The sequence below is a fragment of the Sphaeramia orbicularis genome, chromosome 3, assembly GCF_902148855.1.
Source record: "Sphaeramia orbicularis chromosome 3, fSphaOr1.1, whole genome shotgun sequence".
NCBI lineage: Eukaryota > Metazoa > Chordata > Actinopteri > Kurtiformes > Apogonidae > Sphaeramia > Sphaeramia orbicularis.
This window is the reverse complement of record NC_043959.1, coordinates 34,825,711-34,843,851: the sequence shown is the minus strand read 5'-3', so window position 1 is coordinate 34,843,851 and position 18,141 is coordinate 34,825,711. Positions and strand designations below refer to the sequence as shown.

At 40.2% G+C, this 18,141-nt stretch overlaps 1 protein-coding gene across 1 annotated transcript in view; it reads right to left on the bottom strand.

Annotated features, from left to right (window-relative positions):
- LOC115439086 (insulin-like growth factor 1 receptor) overlaps positions 1-18,141 on the bottom strand; it is a 47,247-nt gene that overhangs the window by 6,123 nt on the left and 22,983 nt on the right. Inside the window, 17 exon segments of the mRNA XM_030162984.1 lie at positions 1,065-1,194; positions 1,627-1,789; positions 1,887-1,994; positions 3,027-3,256; positions 3,352-3,422; positions 3,977-4,076; positions 4,178-4,337; positions 4,903-5,036; positions 5,404-5,708; positions 6,276-6,483; positions 6,594-6,761; positions 7,307-7,542; positions 8,611-8,737; positions 8,836-9,044; positions 9,661-9,805; positions 9,950-10,086; positions 10,505-10,808. Coding sequence (XP_030018844.1) covers positions 1,065-1,194; positions 1,627-1,789; positions 1,887-1,994; positions 3,027-3,256; positions 3,352-3,422; positions 3,977-4,076; positions 4,178-4,337; positions 4,903-5,036; positions 5,404-5,708; positions 6,276-6,483; positions 6,594-6,761; positions 7,307-7,542; positions 8,611-8,737; positions 8,836-9,044; positions 9,661-9,805; positions 9,950-10,086; positions 10,505-10,808 — 2,935 coding nt within the window.

The following is an 18,141-nucleotide window of genomic DNA, read 5'->3' as shown; positions in this document are numbered from 1 at the left end:
AAGTCTAACTAATTTAAATAGACTGAATAGACTAAGAAAATGACAAAGAAGTGGCTGCTGGTTCACATACTTCATAGTCATTCAGCTGTCAACAAACAGAAAAATGTGAAAATGAGAACTGCTCTAAGCAAATCTGGGTGTTGTAAAAACATGCATTACTAATTGTTTTGCAAAATGCCTGCTCTGTATTTAATAATGGAACTAATTTGAGCTTTTGTCACTCTTTCATCAGCTTAGGAAGACATTATACTTGCATTTGTAACACAGACTGCTATTGTAATGTGACTGGTAAGTTTCACAGATTTCTGAAGACAAAAAGAGAATGAGGTTGATGTGTGTTTGTAGTTATGTACACACTCACCAACTTAAAATCAATAATAAACAGGAGAAATCAAAAAAAATATGGGGCCCCTTTTAGATGAAGTGTGGAATAGATAATGGAGCGGACCCCGACTGCAGTCTTGGGTATTTTTATAATAACTTAAGGGATTGATTTTATGATACCACAGTGTATTATGGCAAATGTTTTATTGTCCTGGCCTTGATCCTATGACACATGACAAAATGACAAAATTAACAGTACTCTATTGTTTTTGTAATTGTTTTTTGGTTTATATTTGATTTTCATATTTTTATTGATATATTTTCTTATAATTATATCCTGTTGTATCACTGTAAAATGTTTAATGGGTGAAAAGAAAGAAAAAACTATAAAAAATGAGTTACAGAATAGACTAAGAAAATGACTAAAAAGTGGCTGCTGGTTCACATACTTCATAGTCATTCATCTGTCAACAAACAGAAAAATGTGAAAATGAGAAATGCTCTAAGCAAATCTGGCTGTTGTAAAAATATGCATTACTAATTGTTTTGGAAAATGCCTGCTCTTTATTTAATAATAGAACTAATTTGAGCTTTTTTCATTCTTTCATCAGCCTAGGAAGCCATTATATTTGTATTTGTAACACAGACTGCTATTATAATGTGACTGGTAAGTTTCACAGATTTCTGGAGACAAAAAGAGAATGAGGTTGATGTGTGTTTGTATTTGTGTACACACTCACCAGACATCAGAGTTGGTGGTGAAGACTCCATCCTTCAGAGACTCAGGTGACATCCAGCGGACGGGGAGTAAACCTTTACCACCTTTGCGGTAGTAATCAGTCTCATAGATGTCTCTGGTCATGCCGAAGTCTACAGTCAGACACACAAGAAGAACATCAAGGATTGAGACACACATTCAAATGTATTAGTTTAACCATCGCTGTCATAAATCCAAGTGAAACCAAATGGAACGTCCTTAAATGAAACATGTAAATATGCAAGAGCAAACAGCACTCTCACCTCTCAGACCTAATACTGAATTTTAATGTGTGCAGACTTCTTGCTTTTTTCCACAGGAGGGCACTCTTTACTGAGATTATAAGCTTTAACGTTCTACAGGAGTAATCAGTATCTGAAAGGATACTCTGCTCTGGATCTGTAGACGTAAACATGCTGACACAGCTACAGTATCGCCTGGAAATGCTTCCCTACTGGGATTAGATTTACTCTGTGGATGTGGCCTAAACTGACTGCATTCTACCAGCGTGTCACTCATTCCCTTCCATGTCCGCCAGCCTTTACCTCCTATTTTAACCGTGAAGTCCTCAGCCACCATGCAGTTCCTTGCGGCCAGATCTCTGTGGACAAACTTGTTGGCGTTGAGGTACGCCATTCCATCAGCTATTTGTCCCGCCATCTGAAGCATCTTCTTTAGCGGTGGGAGAGACAGGCTTGACCACTGTTGCTGGAGACACAAACAGACAAGACAAGTCAACCTGAAAAAGTCCTGATGATCCTTTTCACCACAGTAAAGTCATTTCAGGGTCTATAACAGGCAGTACCTCTTTAGGTCGGAGGGAGCGTAAGTAGCTCTTTAGGTCTCCTCGGGTCATCAGCTCCATGATGACCAGTGTGGGTTGGCCCTGAGAAACGACTCCCAGGAGCCGGACCTGCACCAGACATGGGGCAACACATCACATCAACAGACTTTCAATACTGTACAAAGGCTGACATATTATGATTTAGAGAAAGTGTTATGATACAAAGAAGTCATTACCATATGCAGTGAAAAAAAGTTTGCCAATTTGTTGCAGAGTATACTTTTGTATTTTATCTTGCACAACAAAAAATAGACCACTGTCTACCACAAATCTCTCTATATAAACTATTGATTATAGACTACTGTTTTCAATGGTGCTTTTGAGAATCTACAAAGTATAACAAAATAAGACATCACAAAACAACATTTTGCTAATTTGGTAATAGCAGCGATCAGGGCTCCTACAGGTTTCTATAAGTTAAATTTAAGACTTTATAAGACTACTTTGAACAAAATTTAATGTCCATTTTACAGCCGTACAGGCAAAAATTCATGACTCTTAGAATTTAGGAAAATGTATCTTTTTACTCCAATGCCTTTATTCCCACCGTTCCAAGTCATTTCTCACTGGGGGCTGTAAGTTAGCAATAATTGGTTCCTAATTTCAATATAAATTATCAGGTTGAAAAGAGTGAAACTGAGTAGACTAAGGTTACTTTCTCTGCAGCTCAGACATTTCACAAACATTTATTTATTTATTTAACCTGGTAAGTTAGTTGAGAATTGATTCTCTTGAGGTAATACATGCAGATTTGTAAATTCAAAACTTTTAAGACTTTTTAAGACCCTGCGGGAACGCTGAGTGATGTAATTGTGTACCATGTATGCACACTGGGTGTCTGAATTGTGTGTTTGTAGGTAAAATGGTGGGGAAAATAGTTGTGGACACCCTTAAAATTTTACACAATTTCAAATATTATCGTGAAAGTTTGGATCTCGATGGAACAGCACACGAGCAGAAGAGAGTGTATGGGTTTTGATAATGGCGCAATACTTGTGCGACACTTGACCTCTGACCTACTTCAAACAATTAACAGTGATTCTTAATGCAACATATCACAAGTATCCAAAAACTTTTTTCCACCACTGCAAATACACATACCACATGATGACAGTTGAACTCCTTCATGACAGAAGCCTCATTCAGAAACTCTATTCGCTCTCTCATGCTGGCTGACTCGTTCACAGTCTTAATGGCGACGCGGGTCTCTGGTTCATCCTTGACCACCCCCTTTGCAATCCCCTCGTACACCATGCCGAACGACCCCTGGCCCAGCTCACGGCTCAGAGAGATCTTCTCCCGTGCCACCTCCCACTCATCTGGTACATACACTACACAAAAAAAGCCAAAAACACACAGGTTTTGAGTTAAGACAGCTAAATTAGCACTAGTACTGATGCTCAAAACAGGTGACTGCTTCTCTCACTTTCTGCTGCACTGAAGTACTCTGGATTGACAGAGGCATAAAGGACTCCATTCCCCAGCCGGTCACTGTTCCTGAGCAACACAAAAACAGGTATTTACAGAAACACATATATTCAATAAATATCACATTCTTCTTCATTTTTTAGCTGTATCATGTTGAGTAAATCACATCGTCTTGTATCTCAGTGTGGTTTCTTTAAGGTAAATATTTTGAAGCACAACCTGATATAGTGGTTGGTCTTAACCTTAAAATAGAGACTGTCAATAGTGGGCCAGATTTCTTGTTTACCACACACACTTCAACTGTAGCTGGCAAAATCCTCTTAGTTTGGTTTGTGAGGACTGTGGGTGAATATCGGTCCCAATGTGACCACACATCCCATTAGCAATTACATTAAATATTTATTTTGGAGAAAAGGAAAGAAGGAAAAGGAGTCTGTGGTGGTCTGCTGTACTGGGGCTTGGCCAGATTACCCATATCAGGGAGATTAAATTCATATGAGACACTCTTCATCCTGTTTTGGTTTTGTTTGTTTTCCATTATATACCGTAATATTACCATATTCATAGATAATAGTCACCAGTACAGAACTGGTAAAACCAAACAGGTATAGAGGAACACACACCTTTTCTTGTTGAGGAACACCACTGTTGCAGTGCATAAGCAGATGAGGATGATGGCGGCGATAGGAGCAAAGATGATAGCGTAGAGAACATTTTCATATCCTGTCAGGGCAAGAAAAAAAGTTAAGTGCATTTGTTGGCACACCAGCAAACAACATAACCAGAGACCAAAAACACACAGTCTACAGCCACATGTATCTTACGTTCAGCCACGTAGAGATCCACCATGTGTGTCCAAGAGCCGTTGCCAGCCAGTGATGTGGCTCTCACACGGACTGAATAGTTGCCCGGGCTGAGGTTGGACAGACGAACGCCACGCTGGGTCTGATACATTTGCCCGGAGACACATTCATGCTTCTCAGTCTGACAGACACACACACACACACACACACACACACACACAAAGATGAGTACAGACTTCTAGACATTAACTGAGTTAGCAAAAAAGGACCATTAAGCAATCCAATCCATTGGCAATTGGCAATAATCCAATTAATAATGGCCAATAATAATTTATTTTGACCATGCTAAAGCCATTAAGGAGCAACTGGTTTTTAATGTGCCAGTGCAGTCAACACGAATATTAAATCCCAAAAATGCACAATGGCTCAGCACTTCTGTGACTTGGATGACCAGTTTAGTGAAAACAGGATAACTTTTTCTGACTAGCTTTATCAGCGCCAGCATGTTTTTACAACACCTGTATGCTGCAAAACAGTGACATTAAAATCATGTGTCTGCACGTTCCAAATTAATGAGCAGATGGAGCTTTTGCTCACCTGAGTCACACTCGTGGCTCTTTTCTACTCTGTTTCTACATTGTGTTGAGGCTCAAAGATAACACACTGTAGCTACCCCCACTTGACTAAAATCACATCAGTTTCTATCACTGGTCCTTTGTGAGTTGACAGGAGGAGAGATGACACACCTCAGCAGCCAGTTTAAACTTGATCTCATACATAAGAATGAGTCCGTTCGGGTGAGGGGGCTCCGGCCAACGTAGAAACACCCAGTTCTCGTGGCCCTCCCAGGTCACCAGGCCAGGTATGTCATCAGCCTTTTCTGAAGAAATAGAGAGACTTGGTTACCATGATGACCATAAAGTGAGATCATATGATGTGCGTTTTGGCAGCTTGTAAATGCACTCACTACGTTTCGTGGTTTGCTATGATAACAAGTAACAATAAAAACTCATCAAATTGGTGATACAACATATAAACAAAATATTCTGTTGTTTTCATCGAACTGGTTGTAAGTTTAAAAGGTCAGTCACATACTCCCACAAGTCACACTTCCTTCTTCTATGTGATGTGAGAAACCCCAAGTTTTGGTGTGGACACATTAAGCTTCATAGCATTATTATAAAGCAGTGTTTTGTTTTGTTTTTTTCAAAACTTATTCTTAAGCAATAAACCATTTCTCTTCCAACCTGCAGGCTTGGTTCTGGAGAAGACAAACTCTGCAGCGCTGCAGCGTTGAACCTGCCGATTGCAGGCGTGAATGTCGATGCGATAAACTGTGAACGGCTTCAGGCCAGAGATCTGCAGCTCACGCTCTGTCACAGCTTGTTCAATGAACTCAAACTCGCGTTCTGCCGGTTCCTGGTCCACGTTACTGCTGTTACCACCAGCTTGCAGAGGTGGGATGGTGCTGCTGTTGGTGTGTGGCTGGTTACGGCGGGGGTGAGTGGAGTTGGCAACTCCAAAAAGATCTCTGCGTCGCCGATCAGGTGGTCTGGGAGTGGAGGATTAAGAGGAGGCAAAGGAAAAGAGGCAAAGATCGAAAGGATAAAGATAAGCTGGAGATGATGGCTGTTGACTGAGCATGAATACATAACAGCATCCTGCAAAAATTAAACTGTGAAGAGAAACTGCAATTTGTACAATTATTAACATTTAACACATATTTAACACAGCTGTGTTTTATTTACTTCCTATACCAGTTGACTTCTGACCAGTGCATCTAGATTATTTAAATACATTTCTCAGTATAGTGGTGGTAATGTTTTTGTTTTTAAGGCTGTGATGTTCGTTTATAAATCAAGAAGAAGAGTACTAACTACAATAAGAACAATCAGCAAGCATTTCTAATATTCAAGCAGAGCAAAATAAAACACCGCTATTGAATAAATATGAAAATGCACAGCAATGCAATGACCATGGGATGAAACTTGATAGAAAGAGGTAAAAAACACATACTGAGTAGCCCACTAGATTTCATAAGCAAAGTCTAAGTGCAAATACATGATAAAACACAAGCATTAAATACTTGACAGGAAATAATTAAAAATATAATATCAACCTTGGTGTAAAAATAGAGTTGTGCAGGAAGTTTTCAAAGACTTTTCGGTAGGAGGCATCAGCAGCTTCTGCCTCCAGATCCTCCACTGACTTGGGGCAGGGGCAACAGGGGCCTTTTTCTGCACCATCAGGATCAGGTTTAGTGGGCTTTGTGTCTTCTTCTTGGTCTCCAACTCCTGTTGCAGCAATCCTAATGGGTATCTTCAGCTCTGAAGAAAAGGAGTCATGTGTTTGTATGACAGGTGTATTGTGTTTTCACTCCAGTCAACATGTAGCAGTAATGGTGAGTGGATGGGTCTGGGCGGGTTCATGTTAATACCTTTGGAGCAGTAGTTGTGTTGGTACAGCTCTCTGTCTTCAGCTTGTTGCTGCCATCTGACCAGGTAGTAGGTCTGATTTCCATTTGGTGAGACTGGTGGTGACCAACGCACCACCAACTGAGTCGATGAGTTTGAGTATGCTCTCACATCCTTAGGCATGGAGGGTGCTGACACAGGGAGAAAAACAAAGACTTCAGTGTCATCAACATGTGGCTGCTTGATAAACCTAATTTCTGAAAACATTTGTGAAAGTCTTCCCTCCTTCAGGCCAGGATGCAGTCTGCCAGTGCAGATGTGATTTTCTGACATCACAACACTGCTATGTCTTTACAGTGCAGCTGGATTTATTTAAATCAGGCTTCCAGTTCATTTAATTATATTATATTTTTTAAACCAGATTTTCTCTGTCTCTTTGAATTGCAGCTGTGTTTATTTTGAACCACCTCCCTCTCCAACTGCTTAAACTATGTTTGGATTTGGATCCAGAAATGCTATCACGCTGTCATCATGAAACAACCCTGTGTCTATGCTGAGAACGTAACAAAAATGTAGATCAGCAACACGTGTCAGTGAAATGACTGTGAATGTAACGTCACAGTCAAAAAACCCAAGTCTAGATTTAGTTTCAGCTTACAGTGCTGCAACAACTCATCTCTGTTCAGGTCTTGTTAAGAGCTTCACACTTTGTATATTTCAGCAAACTCCTGTTTACCTGAAGGACTGGTGCGAATGTAGACCACCTTGCTCTTTGCACTCGGCATATGTTTGTCCTCAACCATGAGTGTGATGGCCTTAACAAAGATAGCGTACTGTGTCCAGGGCTTCAGGCCAGACAGTAGAACCCCAGGGTCTAAATCCTTGTCCTGTCTCAGCTCCACGTCCACCATATTCCAGCTGTTGGAGCCACAGCCATCTTGCCCTTCGAACTCTGTGATGTTCTGAAACGGCCTGGGAGGATGGTTAACCAGATTAGCGTCCTGTTATCTCTAGAGCAGGACCACACATGTACTAAGGATGGCTTGTTACTTTTAATTCTAAAATTCAGATCATATAGTTAGTATATCATCAACCCGTAGATGAAATCGCTACATGTATTTTATGTTATGTGATAAAATACATCAATTTAGACACACTATTCTGTTCTGATATTTCAGTGACTGGTTACACATCACATTTTGAATATTAAAATAAGAAAAGAGAACATATTTATTTACTAGTACTACATTCCCCTAATTCCCTAAGTTCAATGTGAAAACTCAATTATTGAAGTCTTCTTTTTATTTAATCTGATAGGCACATAAAGGAATTTCAACAGAATTTTCTGTTTAAATATTGTAAAATTTGACACCAAGATTGTTCATTTTTACTGTAGATCTGTTTTAGTTCCAAATATCATCTAATGGCCCCAATCCTAACTCATCCCTTGCCCCCGCCCCCTTGGCCCTTCCACTTGCCCCTATGAAATGAGACAACCTTTTGAGATCCATTACGTCATCAGCGGTCATCGATACTGCTATAAACAGATGTGACAACTTTGTGAAAGAATTCACCATGCGGTCAGCAGCTGTACTCGCCTCTGTTGCATGGCCTTTAGTCATCAGGGTAGGGGCAAAGGGTATGACCAAGGGGTGAATTGGGATTGGGCCTTGGTCTCCTTGATTCCCTGAACCACATTGATCCCTAACACTTACTAATATGTTACTACTGCCAGAGGGTGGCAGTAACACACCTAAAACCTATTTACCATCTGCCATTAAATAAAAGAAAATGAACATGTTACAAGCAGGGATGGCCTAAATCTAAACGGTATGTGATGGTGAGAATTAGGAGAAACAAGTGAAACTTTAGACTACTACAACAGTCAAAAAGATAAGTGTGTATTCCCATTTAATTTGACAGTATGATATGTTCGCTTAAAAGCTGATCCCTCCGATAGACCTCATATTACAGTGAGTGGTAATGCTGGGGAATGAAGTGATAGTTCCTGTCACTGATGACAGATGGCAATACACTTACGCCTCCTTGTAGTAGACAATAAAGCTGATGAGGTCTCTGTAGTCGGGGGGTCGGTAACGCTGCCAGGTCAGTTTGATCCTTGTACTGCTGGTGCTGTTGGACTTAAACTTGAGGATTGTGCTTTCACCTGAAGAATAAAAAAAGAAGCCTTTAGTAGTGTCTTACCGAGAAACTGATTTACTAAAGGAGGTGTTTGCATAATGTATAGTAATTTTTAACCCTTACAACTAGCTCTGTCGCCATTATTCCGGAAATCAGTCTCAGCGAAGCGGCCCTGAATTCCTGTCTTCTCCCACATCTTTCGGACCTCTGACATGCAGAGCTTCGGGTTGGCTCTGAAGTACAGCTTTCCTGTCTTGATGGTCAGATTGTGCTGCTTCCAGTCCCAGAGATACTGGAGCTGCTGGTTGTCAAATGCTGAGAAGGCGTACAAGCTAGAGGGCAGAGAAGAGACAACGGAGGAATGACAACAATGAATGTGCTACTTGGTTCTACCTTCATATACAATGTTTCTTTGACGCTTTATTGTATGCAGTGTGATTTATGCTGAAGGGCAAATTTGCTGTCAGGAACAATGCCTTATTTTTCAGAGTATAATAGAAAAAAGCATAGTAGGTATAAGAGATAGAGGGTCTCTGTAGGTATGGAAAATCCCAAATATCCACAAAGGGCATTCAAAACAGACGAGGAGAGGAAAAACGAGGAGAGGTTTTCAGAGCTGGTAAAATTCAAGAATCACTCTAAGGTGGGCCATGGGACAGTTCAGTTCCTCATTCCTGTGAACCCAAGGTGAAATGTGGGAGTCAAGGCCTCCCTGTGACGCCAAGAGAGCCTTTCCTTGGCTGTTTCCTTGGCGAGCTGGACTCAAGGTCCCATATTAAGGAGGTGCAATCTGCTCTTAGCTTCAATCAGTATGTTTACTTTACATTATATTGACTTAAGAGATGATGTTCCAGTTCTTATCCCAAAACAAGCAAGTCTGTGACCCCATAGTCAAAACATTATTCATTAAATAAGGAGTTAAGTGTGTGTGTTTGTGTATGGCCTTACTCGTCAAGGAGTTCTTCTCCATCGATGTATCTGAGGCTGCGGAGAAAGGCCAGGGAGCTCAGAGTGTGGGAGTGTCTGATCCGCACATACCCCGTTACCCTCTGGATCAGACCAGTGAAACTCTCCAGCTCTGCAACCATGTTGTCTATATACACACAGACATATTCATCTATTATTACACCTTAAACACATATATTAATGCCTATAGTTTTTAATCATCAAGTGAAAGGTATGAGATGAAATAAAAGCAGGCTGGGATCTGCAGGATACAGTATGCAGCAGTACTTACGGCCTCTGCGGATGTTGATGTGCAAGTTGCCTTTGATAACGGTACAGCCTTTGAGAGACTGAGCAGCATCCATGGAGTCAATGACCTTCTCCTCGCATACTTTATCACACAGGCCATCACAGGCTGTACAGAACATACTGGAGACAGACACAGAGATATACATAGGAGACATTAGATTTTCACGATGCCATTAACTGTTGCCTTTCTCTCTTTCCCCTGACTTCTTGCGTTTCATTTCTCCCCTTTACACATTTCACATCGATGTTTGACTGAGCTCGTTACATAATGTTTTGAAAATATTTCATACTTACATTATATTAGCAATGTACTTTGGGGATAATCTTGCACTACAGTTTGTAATGTCTATAGTCACACTCCTTTGTTGGACCTGTTTATTATACTCTGTTTTGCTGTGATGAAATGTAAGAAAAGAAACTTATAGCAGGGTGTGACATTGGTACCTGTGTACCAACAATGAGGCTCCCTCCGCCCAGTGGCTCCATTTCAGCTGGACTGAAAGAATAAAACATTTCATATCACCTCGGGGCAGCTCACCTGTTGGGTGCGGTGCGCGTGTACCCAGATGGGCATTCAGACATGCACTCTCCTCCGTGGATAATGTGGCTGTCGGCGTCAGGGGGGTTGACTTTGGAGCAAAGTTCAGCACTGATGCAGCGCCAGCCCTCAAACTTGTAGGTGCCGGGAGGGCAGTCTGGCACACAGCGCCCTTGGTGGAAGTAGTGCACACATGCAGCACATGCTGTGTCATTATTGGGGACTGTGCAGCTGCCCAGACACTGAGGGTGGCAGCACTCGCCATCCTCTGTGCAAACTCGCCTCGGACACTTTTCTGGGCACTCTGGAGGAGAGACAGTGAGAGATAGAGCATTATTATTGAATCACAAAAATATTATGAGGACTCTGATTGAAGGTGGTCAAATGTCTACATATTATAAAAGCACAGGAGACCGTATTCTCGATTAAAATGATAGCTTTCAATTAGAAAATGAGGCCTTTACCTCTAATTTTAAAGGAGGTTTAAATGCTTTGTCTAGTGTCCTGTGATGCTTTGGAATGTAAATGAATGTCAGACTAGATTTGTTAGTAGGAGGGTCTCACAAAACATTTAACAAAATCAACCCGTACAGTTAAGAGACTATTTCCTATTTTACCAAACCACAACAGCTTGTGTTCAAAAGATTTTACGCCAGCACAATGTGAGAATTAAGTGCAGGAAAAACTGAAATCTGCACAGATTCTCTGCCCAACAACCATACGTCCAGTCCATACTAAATTAACCATGTTGCCTTGATACATTTTCAGGAGAACTATTAGAAAAAAAGCCAAAAACAGAGTTAAAATGGTCCATTCAAACATTTTTCCCCTCCTGCACAGATTCTCTGCAGCAGTGTGTAAGCATTCCTAAGCACCCATGAAATCAATTTTTGTACATTTTCATGAAGATCTTGGTATACTTTGTGTGAAACAGCTTTTAGCCTCTGGAGTGATGCTGTTGGCCTCAGTCATAAGTAAATGATGGCATTTGCTGGAGTGTTACTACAGAGTGATTGACTCAGTATGCAACACACATGCACACACATTGAACACCTCTGAGCCTAGATTAGAGCTTCATGAGGAAGGAGTGGACACTGTATCTAATCACTGAATTTTCAAATGTACATTCAATCAACAAAACTGTTTAGATTTACTTTTATTAAAAAAAGAAAAAAGAAAGAAAGCAAAAGCCATGTACAATGAACAGACTGTCAGAGCTATTGCACACCATAGCTGTTGGCTTGGTAGATTAGTGTGGAGCTCGGTAGCACTGTGTTAGGGAGTCCCCGTTCCACAGTGACAAAAACCCCTCCACTCCAGGTTTTCCAACCAGCACAGCTACAAATAACTCCTCCAGTTGCTGTGGTGTTTCTCTAAACTGGAGGTATTCGAATGGATGAGAGGAAAAAACTGATTAAGGAGCTCCAGCAGAACAACACTGGAGTAGCCTATGAATAGAACAGAGCTTTTTCTCCTCGTACATTGACAATCACTATAGAGTTAATCCTAATCGATCATTTTCTGACAACATAGATTAACACAAAAGTACAATCAGCACCTGAAAGCGCCTCAGCGGTCTGAAACCAACACTAGTGGCCATGGAAACATTGGTATATCATTGCTTGAATTTATTTGCGTGTGTCTCATGTGAGGTGTAAACAAAGGGAAAGGGCTATCTGCACCACAAACAACAAGATGAACAGAAACTGTAATTTTGATGATGTCATGCACTTGCGTTAGCCAGAGGCTGTAATTAAAGAAACCAAACAAAGCTAGGTTATGGGAAATCATGTGTTGTTTATAGGATGCTGAGTGATAAAACACCAAAACACGCTTCAACACGCTGCCTGTACTAGCTCTGTCAAACAAACTGCAGACACCGGACCAGAGAAGATGCCAGCTGTGCCTCTTCCTAAAATATTGTGTCAAATGTTTCTTTCAAAGTGAAACAACAAACTTGATAATCTATGGCGACAATAGATGACTGATGTTACACAAATACTGAGTAGAAAACAGCAAGAAAATGAATCAGTTCAACACAATGTGGAATTAATATGAATCAGGCTTTGTTATCCACATAAATTCATTAAAGATTGCGATTGCTTTTTGTTAAATGAACCAGCAACCACAACTTTATTTCATATCAACAAATCTAGAATAAAAAACTGTTTTGTTGACATGTTTAAGACACAAACTTTGTTTTATTACTGTTTTTGTATCCTGTACAATGATGCTAGAAGCGCAGTGTGAGGATGATAAAAAGGAAGACCTTGGAGAAACAAACGTCAAACACAAAGTCTGACATAATTTTCCATTTTCCTTTGAATGGGTTTTGGTTTTAATCAATTTGAGATACAAGTCTGAGCAGTGATGCTGACGTTGACCAAACACAAATGCTTTAATCAACTTAATATAAATAAGGCACGTCATTACAGGAAATCCCTAATTGCAATAGCTAATCCAGACCAAAAATTAAATGTATTCTCCGTCTGCTGCCAGGCTTTAACAGACTTACACCATTCACAAAAGGGACTTCCTTTTGGGTGACATCTGGGTTTAGTGTCCTTCCCCTATAATGAGAGCTGATCATCAGGCAGTGACCACGAGATGACCCTAAGCCCCACCTCCTGACAGATACAAACGCCAATCAGAAACTTCAGACTGTGTGGTCCCTACAACCATTCAGCAGGCTGTTTGTGCTCAGCAGGAGAGAACCAGCAAAGCACTTCTCTGGCACAGAATGTTCTTTCTCTGCTGTAGGACCCCTCCTCATCATGTCACCCTCTGACCTCTGTGAAGGGGTTGATGGGAGACATGCAGGAAAGGTGTGATTTTACAAAGTGATAATGTAAAGCCTGGGAGAGACACAGGAGATACAAGTCTGAGGCCTCTTAAACACACCGCAGTGACAGGCGGCCTGACCTGTGCTGCTCTGTCAGGGTGGACAGTGATAGGAAGGGTGTAAGTACAGGACATCAGCATTCCACTGGATGTGTGTAATGTCTGCAAAGTAACAGATGCCAGCTTTTATCCTCAACCTCCTCCTTACTATGGCTCCAAGAACAGGTTGCGGTTCAGGAGGAGTAGTGGATTGAGGAGGAGGGTGCAGGAGTAAAAGTAACGAACGGGATAGTACAAGCAGAGGAATTAAAATGGACTTCTAATATTTCATGCCATTTTAAGGGTAACATGTATAACTGTTCACACACAGGAACACACAAACACAGCTGGTTTGGCAACCAGCTGGGGGAGCTAGACAACACAACCACTGCTACTAGGCAGAATAGTAAACAGAACACCACACTGAGGAATATGAAACTGTTAAAAGAAAAAAAAAAAAATCAAAGGGAGAGAAAACACTATAGGTGTGGGTACTGTCTGACTTTGATGGCTCTCAGTGTGGCCTGGTTTTGGTTCCAAAATCAAAACCAAAAAGTGTTCAAATGTTCAGATGATTTTTAAAAATATTTTTTATGTTAGAAATTTTGCATTCATTTGTTCTACATTTTACCTGCTCTCTTAACACTAATATGGATATCTTTCTATATAGGTATGTTTTCCCATTATATACAAAAACCTTATATGTTAGATTGGGTTGCTGAAGTGTATTCTTTATGTTTTAAAGATTATGTCGCAATACCAGTACATGTGTCCGTCTCCCAAATGTGTCTGTACTGACAGTGATCTACTGGGGCATGTTTAGTACACAAACCAACACTAGTTATTGAGGTGTGAAGCCATTCTTTTCCAACACCTTCAGTTTGGTAGGCATTTCTAAAAAAGAATCTCCATTTTCTTCATTTAACAGTCCAAGATAAGGTTACCATTTCCAATCAATTATTCTCCCCCAAAACTATTCCTCTAACACCCCTTTAATATGAATTACTCATAAATAATTAGCTTCCTACATGCATAGTACTTTGTCTCTTTTTTTTCTAAAGTCACATTATTGTCTGTATTCTGTGGTAAATCTTTTTAACTGCTGTGACATAAGCCATGTCCATCTAAATCATACATGTCAGGCAGTTGATCACTACACATAGGCTAGTGAATTAAAAAAAAAATCTAATTGAATTAAGTATCATTCCAAATCCTTTCCTTCATCCATTTTTTCAGTCTGAAAAGGCATATTAGAAGGTGAAAGCAGGGTTTTACCAAAGTTCTATAGTAACAGAGTTGTTAGTGTGCACATAGTAAAGCGGTTCACCTTTTCCATTCTGTCATTACACAGCACTTTAGCTGTGGGATAAAGATCGCTGCTGTGGGTCAAAAAGCCTACACATGGCTTCCAGGGAGACAGAAATACCAACCCAGCAGGAAGGTATGCTGGGAAATTCACAACAGTGACCAGCCAGTGAGAAGAGAAGTTTTTTTTTTTTCATTGTTGTTTCTTTAATACTACTACACATAATGCTGGATCAAATAGGACTTGGTGGTCTAAAATGTTTTGATGGCTGGTTAAAAAAAGATGTGGTTGGCAGAATGCCTCTCTCTGCTACTTGACCAGCTGATCAAGTCAAAAATAAAAGCCTTTCTAATTGTTAATCCCTGTTTTCAGCCCCCAACCTGGGGTGATAGGAACAGGATGTCCAAAACAGAAACAGAGCTGCTGTGATGACGCTCCAGGCTTTACCAGTTTATACCACTCAACGGCACGGAAAAACAACAACAAGGAAAGCCAGATGTCTAGACTGATGACAGCTGAAAAATGCAGACAGAAATCTGTACTGGTGTTGGTGGAAATTCAATTCAGACTTCAGAAACAGCATTTCAGAATACTAGATTATTTTATAAGCATGGCAAGTTTATGCATATGTAAAGGTATTTCATTAATAATCATTTATTTCTAGAACAAGTCAATATATTCTAATGCACTTGAAGTCAAAACCTGCTCTAAATACTGTGATTTGTTAAAACTTAAAAACAAAAATAAAATCTAAATTTTTTCCTCTAAAACTCAATTTTCAATTTAAATTTTTGGGTAAAACTACATAAGACAACAGATGTCGGCATGTTGTTTTCATGTGCAGCCCGCAATGCAAGGCACTGCTCCCACTCTGGTGTGTGATGATGTTTGAGGTGCTGAATTAAGTTGGTTGTGCTGCTGTCTTTGATAGATACCGCCTTCAGGCAGAGTTTGCAGTGAGGAATGGTTTGGTCTTCATCGGAAACTTCGAAGCTGTACCAATTCCACACAACTGACTTGGTCTTGCTATTTTTAGACATGAACTTCTCACTCTCCTTAGCAAACGCCATTTTTGTACTGGTGTGTGGAGACCAAAGACTGTGGAGACCATCCTCACAGTTAGGAGGAAGAACCTAGGGTAGCCCAGAGGTGGACGGCCCAGAAACATGAGAGAGACGAAATTCGATTTGACAATTACCTTTTTTTTAAAAACATCATCTTAATTAAATAATCTGACTTATTTATTTATTTCATTTTTTATTTTTTAAAAATCGATTAATCGTGCAGCCCTGCATTCTGGTTTTGTACTTATTGGTACAGCATTATTTGTTAGCCTTCCATAACACAAAAAATTATAACCCAGTTGGATTGGACAGAGTCTAGCTGAAAATACTTCAGCTTACTCAGGTCTAATTCAGTTTAGTTACCTACTTTCAAAACAACACTTTCACATTTAGCCTACACTCATCCTCTTTTTTGTGCTAAGTTTGCATTATATAGAGACAAAACACAGGCACAGAACTCCACTTAGAGTTAAGATGTTCGGCAACAAAAATGCATTACTGAACTCAACAAGTGGCATGCAAGAAAATGAACAAAAACCGAGGCAACAGATGTGCCAAAAACACTTGCCCTCACTTTTTTGAGTCTGTTATGTGTGAGTAACCAAGACTCCACAAACATCAGGCCTTGCCAGTTAGTTCCAGTAGTCTGGCTGAACTGGAAAAGAAACCTCGCCAGTTCCTCAGACAGAACAAAAGCTTTGACAGTATGATGATGATGACCGAAAACACAATATTGCTGTGTTTCCAGCCTTAAACAAAGCGTGCACTGTTTGGGTGAGACAGTCTGTCAGTGTGTAGGTCAGTCAGTGAAATCAGTCATTCAGAAAACCAGTCAGTAGTGTGTGTGTGTGTGTGTGTGTATGTGTTGTCTCACGGCTGATTTGTGTCACTAGAACAAGGATTTTCTCTCATTTAGTCCACTCACACCAGAAATGACCTGTTCTATGAACCTTTTAGCTGAAAAATGGCAAAAGTTGAACCATAACATGTTTATGTTTGAGCTGCCAAAGTCCATGAACAATAACTATAATCAAACAAAATAAAGTTTACTAACTAGAATTGATTCTTCCCAGTATATTCACAACAAGCTTTGATGACAACCAAACCAGTTTCATCTTTGTATTTAGTAGAAATGTTACATATTTGTTTAAATACTGTACAAGATAATGGACACAATTATAAGAAGCAGGACAGAGAAGGTATTGTCTGGTGAGTGGAAAGATGATCCCAGTAAGCTGACTCACAGAAACCACCTCATTCTTCAAGTAAAAGTAGAATTGGCATCTCTTGGGTATATGCCTTGGCCAAGTAGTCACGTTGGAGTTTACATGTTACCGCAAGGAGGCTACATGTTCTAAAAGTCACTCATACATATACTCAATCTGGCACCACAGAGGGTCTATAGCATCAACAGCTTCAAGACAGTCACCTAAGATTAGTGTCGACAATTCAGTATCCGACCAAATGCGAAATATGGTCTTCTCCTTTTGTTCCTGACTTAGGCTGTTGAAGACTGTTGAGGGACATTTATTGGAGATATACTCATCTGATTGGTATGATCTGACTGGCAAGATAATATATATTTATTGTGTTCTCTCTAGTTTTAATTTATTTCGATCATAAAATGTTGGAGTGTTTGATATGATTAAAGTCAACCATAGAGTTTTTATTTCTTAATCATGATTTAATAAACCTTGAATGACAGAACTGAAACATTTCTGCGAGTCTTCAGTGTGAGTCACAACCCTCCTCCTAAACAACACAAAGAGCCGCTGTAAAGACATGCTTTCCCAGAAGATCATGGAGCCACAAAAAAGCCAAAATTTGACCCTTTGGGTTTAAAATGTTACCACTTCATCAGTAAAAATGTGTGTGAATTTTTACAATAATTAGCATATGAGTTCATTCTTGAATCCATGAGTTATTGCCAAAAATATGTTTGTGAGGTGACCTTTATGACTGAAATCTAATCAGTTCATTCTTGAATCCATGTGAATTTTTGTACCAGATATAAAAAAATTCCCTCCAGGTTTCTGAAATACTTTATTTACAGACAAAGGGATGGACAACCAGAAAACATAATGCCCCCGGTCACAGCTGTCAGATATCTATCTTAGATTTACAGTAATACAGATACCTGAACAAGCACAGACATAGGCACAGTGTCGCTGACAGGAATATCTAAACCCATACTGGATTTCCTCCTCCTGCTCCTCCCAGTGAGGAGGCATCACACCGGAGATGTGAGGTCTGAAGCTTCCTGTTGATAATTACAGTGTGTCTCAAAACACTTACACAGGTGAAGCTCTCAGATCATTATTCCTGGTGATGAACAGCTGGGTGAGCTTTTCTATCTGGCTCACTCTCTGAAAAAGATGGGATTCACA